Source organism: Hetaerina americana, unplaced genomic scaffold (assembly GCF_022747635.1).
Source record: "Hetaerina americana unplaced genomic scaffold, ioHetAmer1.1.p SCAF_2, whole genome shotgun sequence".
NCBI lineage: Eukaryota > Metazoa > Arthropoda > Insecta > Odonata > Calopterygidae > Hetaerina > Hetaerina americana.
This window is the reverse complement of record NW_027286763.1, coordinates 30,674,925-30,681,171: the sequence shown is the minus strand read 5'-3', so window position 1 is coordinate 30,681,171 and position 6,247 is coordinate 30,674,925. Positions and strand designations below refer to the sequence as shown.

Genomic DNA, 6,247 nt, shown 5'->3' with positions numbered 1-6,247 from the left:
TTAACAATAATTTGAGCAAGACTCACTGTTCCATTTGGGGAGCTTATAATTTTCATAATATCTTTGGGTGAATAGGCCTATAAAAATAGATTGCCAGAACTATTGTGAGTAATCTTTTTGTTCACAATATTTCAAATTGTCGGGATTTTGTTAAGGCTCTTCTTAGTTTCAACTTTGGTTTGAATCAAAACGGCAGGTTGTGTATATAACTTTATTTTTTCAGTTACTATAAATACAAACATAACACTATGGTAAATAGCAGTGGCTTACAAAAAATCTCATACAATCATTCATGCATAATAAATAAAATAAATATACTTTGATGATATTTTTTGCATTAATTTTTTACATTTCATTATTGAAATACATGCTTTAATGCCTTAAAAATGCACTTTTTAATAAAACGCCCTCCTGAAGTCATCCACATTTAGGCCAAAATGGTGTCCGTTGTTTACTGTCACTTTCACATCATTGCCTCTGGTCATATTCAGAATAATTCTCGAACTTCGCCGAAAGCAAGCTGATCTGGGCGAGTTTCTCCAGTAATCCACGCGAATCGTCTTTCTATTGTCTCTTATTCCTCGGTAACTTCATTTTGCAATTCTCTTTCTGTTCGGATGCAATAGTGTAACCTGCTTGTTTTAGTCCTGAAATTTTAAAACAATGTTCTCGTTAAGAAATCTTCCTCAGAATTCTCTTCAATTTTTATTTCACCCCCTTGCAAAAATTATTATAATATACCCTAAGTGCATGACTTTAAAATATGTATTTTTCGCCATATTTATAAATTTTTTTTCAGTAATATTGAACGCGTCTAGGTTTCACTCCGGCATGAGGTGATTTAAATCTTGCGAAGCCACTTGGATATATCAATTTAACGCTCTACTTTCATGCCTTTTTAATCTCAAACACACCTGCATGCAACCTATAAAAATATTTGCGTTTCTCAAATACGATCTAGAATTCTTGATGCTGGGGAGGAGATGAGTAAGCTATGCCCAAATGGCGTGCGGGCTTCCTGGGGGCATCGCGGCTAGTCGGCGCCCTTTTCTATTTGGAATTGAGGAATGGGCCACTCATTGGAGGGGAGCGCGAGTGAGCCCCGGGGTTCCGTATCCACGCGCTCCGCCTCCGACTTGCGCCTTGCGATCCCCTTAGCCCTACGGAGCAGCGCGTATGCGCCGTTGCCGTATGCCTGTCCGTCTCGCTCCAACCCTCCGTCCCCCGCGACGTCGTACCCCGACCCGTAGACCTCGCCGTGGTGGGGCAACTGGTGCGCCCGGCGGTGGAGGCTCACCACTTCGTATGATGTCCCGCTGCCTCCGCCGCCCCCGCCTCCCATCAGCTTCTTCATCATGACCGCCGCGGAGAGCAGTAGGGAAATTTTACCAAGCAGCAGCGCCTTCTTGGCGATGAACGCTATAGACGCTAGGGCCAGAGTCTTCAGCACGACAGCTATGCATGTGATCATCGTTCCCAGGTGCTTGTGCTTCTTCAGGCGGCCTGCGAATACGGATAGAACATTGTCGTGAAGATTCCATTATGACCTGGCGATATGCCGATTGAAGCCTGTAAATCACTTTTTTTTCATTCCAAGCTTAAAAGGCCATGGAATAAGCCATACGAGGAAACAAAGCTATGAGGCCGTCTTGCGGATAGCAAGGTCGTTCGATATCTCACTCGAACTTTCACCGATACTGATAATGCTAAAGCATAACTAATATCTGCCGTTCCTTAGGGAGGAGCGAAGACAATATCTGGGGTAGGGGTGGGAGGAAGTAAGGGACGAAGGGTGAAGAGACAAGGTTGTGAAAGGGGATGGGGCTCTTGGATAATTTTAATGGGTGATTTTAAGTCCGGGAGGTTTGAAAAAACGAAATACCCATATGTGGGCCATTTTGCTCGTTCTCATCTAAATGCTGCTTGAGAATTCGAAAAGGGTTTTAATAACCTAAACAGAGAATTAGTTATCAAGGGATTGGTCGTGGGAATCATTGTGAGTAGGCATGGGATAATTAAGGAAGGTGGGGGATTTAGTGGATAAGTGGTGGTTGTTCATGCGGGGGGAAAGGGTGGTGGTGCGTTCACCCCAGTAGAATGCAGGATAGCAGCTACAGCAGTGGTGGTAGAAAATATTTTTTTGTGTACAAGTGGCAAATGAATGATTTTTGTACTGTCAGAAAGTTGACAGGTCGAAAAAAATGGCAGCAATTGCAGCGTGGGTGATTATATGGTGCAGAGAGGGTGAAGAAGACACGAGGGGCAGGCAGGTGGCCTTATAGATTTGAAGTCGCGCAAGTTCGACGGACGTTTAAATGAGACAGGGCAAATATGGGAATAAAAGTGATGTAGAACGATTATATTGTATGATAGGATAGAGTCAAAATAGCTGTATAGAGAAGACATATAATAGAGGGACATGAAATAATTTTTCAATGTACTGCGATGCCACGGTAAAATGAAGAGGATGATGAATGACTCTTCTTATTTCGGAAAGCATGCATTTCTGATTGAAAGCGAAAGTCTTTTCAGGAGTCATTACTCTGTGGTGGCAATAGCCTTTGAAGGAATTATTTTTAGCGGTATTAAATGTGCGGGGTAAAACTAAGGCATATTACAAAAACACTTACATGATTATACCCAATTGAGGACCACAAAAACGCACTTTGAAAGAAGAAGGTACCATCTGCGAAATTTACAATAGAAGTATAGTAAATAAGTGCCAATTTCTATAATTTTTCATCTCATAAGCATTTTCAAATTTAAGGATAGATTAATTCAAAAACCAAATGCAATCAATCAATTTGCAATTAGAAGAGAACTCCACAAGCCACTGATCGTAGGACTTTGCTATTAGATATCAATTATCAAGTGGAAAAGTGCTACGATCAGTTATTCATTATGTTCAACTTCCACCACATCACGCCTCAATCTACTTAATTTGTAAACAAGCCACATTGCACTTTTTACGAAATATACGTACAATTTAAAAAAAATTGATTCATTAACTTAAGTCTGGAACTTCAACTTTGTAAAATATTTTGAAATGGAAAAAAATAAAATACTTAGTCAAAACATGGCTTTATAAATACAGAAAACTGGATGATGAATTTGATACTTCTAAACATCTGTCGTGTCTATACAGAAGTTCTGAAATTTTTTATTCTGCACAATGATAATAATAAAAACTTCGTTGCAATTTTCCACAGTTAAAACTTTATTTCCGACCATGGTTTCGATACACTGTATCATCATCAGGTGAGGGGACTTCCCTCACCTGATGATGATACAGTGTATCGAAACCATGGTCGGAAATAAAGTTTTAACTGTGGAAAATTGCAACGAAGTTTTTATTATGTCTCGATTCCGCAACATCACGCCTGACTCTTCACTTTTCTGTACAGTGATGCCTATAACATAATACTGGAGTTGGCACTAAAGAATAATATGATTAGTATTAAACATGCGTATGCTACTATTTTACTGCTGTCTTCCCAGTGTATTTTCTCACAGAAACAACAACTGAAAACCTAATTGCAGTAAACTATTATTGTCTGAATTTCGAAAAAAGTTATTTTACCATTGATATGTATTTTCTTCCGGCGCTGAAACTTTCTATTTCAATCATTAGGGTATGATTTCTACTACGAGAATTCAATCCATATTTATGTCTTCTTATGACATTAAAATTCATTGTGCTCCTTTCTGAGTGTAATAGGAAATACGTTACAGAAAACATTGCATTTTGTTACCGTCCAATTCTCTTACTCGGTCGGCCTTCAGGTTAACCTTCTACTTACCCTCTTCGAGGCTCCGCGTCACGATGGGAACGAGGTTGTCAGGCAGCGAGAGGCGAAGGGCTCTGCCGTGAAGGAAGCGCGCTAGGCCCTTGACGAGCCTCACGTCCACGTCTCCGCTCTCCCCCTCTTCGACCTCCGGCTCCACCTGGTTGCTCCGCCAGTCTTCCATCGCGACGCCCTCGACGTTCGTCCTCTTGACCAGGGCGACGCTCTCCCCAATGGACACAGTGTCCATCTGAGAGGCCCTCTCGAGCGCCACCGCTGCCTTCTCCTTCAGACATCCCACCAGGCTGCCGCCGGCGTCCTCGAGGAAACAGGATCGCAGGGGACCCTCAAATGGGGCCGTGGCTCGCGAGAAGAAGTTGTAGGCCCGGTGTTGCACGAATGATGAGGTCGGGACGCGGGAAGGAGGGGCCGGTGAGGGGTAGGGCGCGGAAGTGACCGTGGTTGACACTTCCGCGGACGTCAGGCTGACTAAAAAAGCGCACATGACGCCGAAGGATGATACTTGGCTCCACATCGTTTGATACGTTGACGAGACGAACTTTTGAGGGATTCCGCGTGTTCTTCTCAGATTTATCCTTCACACTCTTCCGTAAGATGGTGATAGATGGTCTGGGAAGATATTATTTCTCTAAAGAAATCTATCGAGGAAGCCCATTAGACAGTATCACATATAGGTCTGCAAAAGCTTGGTATTAGATGCGCCAGGATTAGTTTTCTGCTTCTCCGAAATGGAGCTACGTAAACATCCTCACTGAAGACGGGATGGCAGAAATCAAGTAATCCACGAGAGGGAGCCGGCGCAAACGGCTTTCCTTTGATAGCGATGTTCGCTGTTGATTGATCCGCTGCCATACCGCACGGGGCACTTTTATATCAGGCCCTGCCCCGTTGATCGGCGGAAGGTCTTCGAAGGGGTTGGGGGGCGAGGGATGATGGTCCATGACGGGCCCGGTGGGGAGTTCGGGGGTGGACGGGAGTTGGGGGTGGCGGGGCTCGAGAAGGGAATGGGGTGGGGATTTCGGGCGTGTGTCTGTCGTTCGGGAGGTTGGGGGCTGTGTTTTCCGTTGATTGGAACTAGATGACTTCCGTCGCATCCACGACTCGCTGAATCGAGAGATGTTTTACGGTGCACGGTGTAACACTCTTTGTGGTTCACTGGGATCGTTATTTAACGATGTTCACGCCAGGATGAGAAGTAAAAAATGACGATGGTGTTCGATTGGTCGGAATCGTGTCACTTAAGGCGATGATGATGAGGTGGTGTTCTCCAAAAGTTCTCTTCGTACTCGGACGGATATTCTAAGATTGGTGTTTTATTCCTTATGTAACTGCTCTTTTGAGAATTCTGTTTAAAGGTCACATTACTATAGAATTTTTGTTTTTGGTGGAAAAAAGATGAATATGTGTCGCATTTGTAACAGCCATTTTACTTAAATAAATAGGCAGTAGATATATGCTATGTTAAAACTGTTAAGAGAGAATTATTTTCTAGTAAGAGAATATTACTTTTCGTTTTGGTGCGGGAGTGAGTTTAGAGTCCTCTGTCTAGACCAGTGTTTCCCGACTTTTTTGTTTCATGCCTTTTTTTTTAAATACCTGCAAAAAATTTGCTGGCAGATCTTGAATAAAGCCAACTAAGTTCTGAAAAAGTTTTGTATGAATAGGTACCTAATTTTATTTAATAAGTGTAGCTGTTACCGAATTTTGTTTACTATTGACAGTTATTGACAGTTAGGTGACGAAGACAACATCATCTTAGAGCTGCGAATTACAACGCTGTGGCACGTATACTGGGAAACACTGGCCTACGAGAACATACTCTACTTTTGAAGAGGAATTACAACCACCTATTTTATTCTCGGTGTTGGTCGATTGATCACACCTTTATGCCATGTTCATGAATTTTCTTCTCTAACATTTTGTTGCACATCTATAATCTTTAAATTCCATACCATTGCGTATCGACGTTGAATTTTAAAATCCCACTTAGATATTGAATTGATTTATTCAGTATAGAGCTTGATAAAATAGCCATATTTGATGTGTATGTATACAGGACAAACGCAGAATCAGGGAATTTATGGGACTTATCTCGGGACAGAGAATTAAAGGAAAATTCATAGATGTACAATATATCACGCGTTGAATAATATTTCCTTGGAATTTTCAAATTACTTACGATCGAATAACTTATGTCTTATTGGAGTCGGCCATTACGTTCGACGGAGTAAGGTGCGTCATACGTATTGATTTTCCCGAAATTTATGATTTGGAAGTCGTTGTATTCAAAGTGACGTATTTATTTACAAAATATTGAAGGTATAAGAAATACGAAGCTTCGTTAGAATGTGGTAACATTTTAATTGAAGTCGATAATATAAAAAGCTTTTCTTTCATACATGCTCGAAGGAAAAATATAGATGGATAGGTTTTGTTGTCTA

The 6,247-nt window shown here is 41.7% G+C and overlaps 1 protein-coding gene across 1 annotated transcript; it reads right to left on the bottom strand.

Annotated features, from left to right (window-relative positions):
- Positions 1-1,033: 1,033 nt before the first annotated feature.
- On the bottom strand, positions 1,034-4,320 carry LOC139687685 (uncharacterized). Its single transcript, XM_071584934.1, has 2 exons — positions 3,801-4,320; positions 1,034-1,503 (listed from the first exon to the last, which is right to left on the bottom strand). The coding sequence occupies exons 1-2, from the start codon at positions 4,318-4,320 to the stop codon at positions 1,034-1,036; spliced, it is 990 nt and encodes a 329-aa protein (XP_071441035.1).
- Between the last annotated feature and the right edge of the window lie 1,927 nt (positions 4,321-6,247).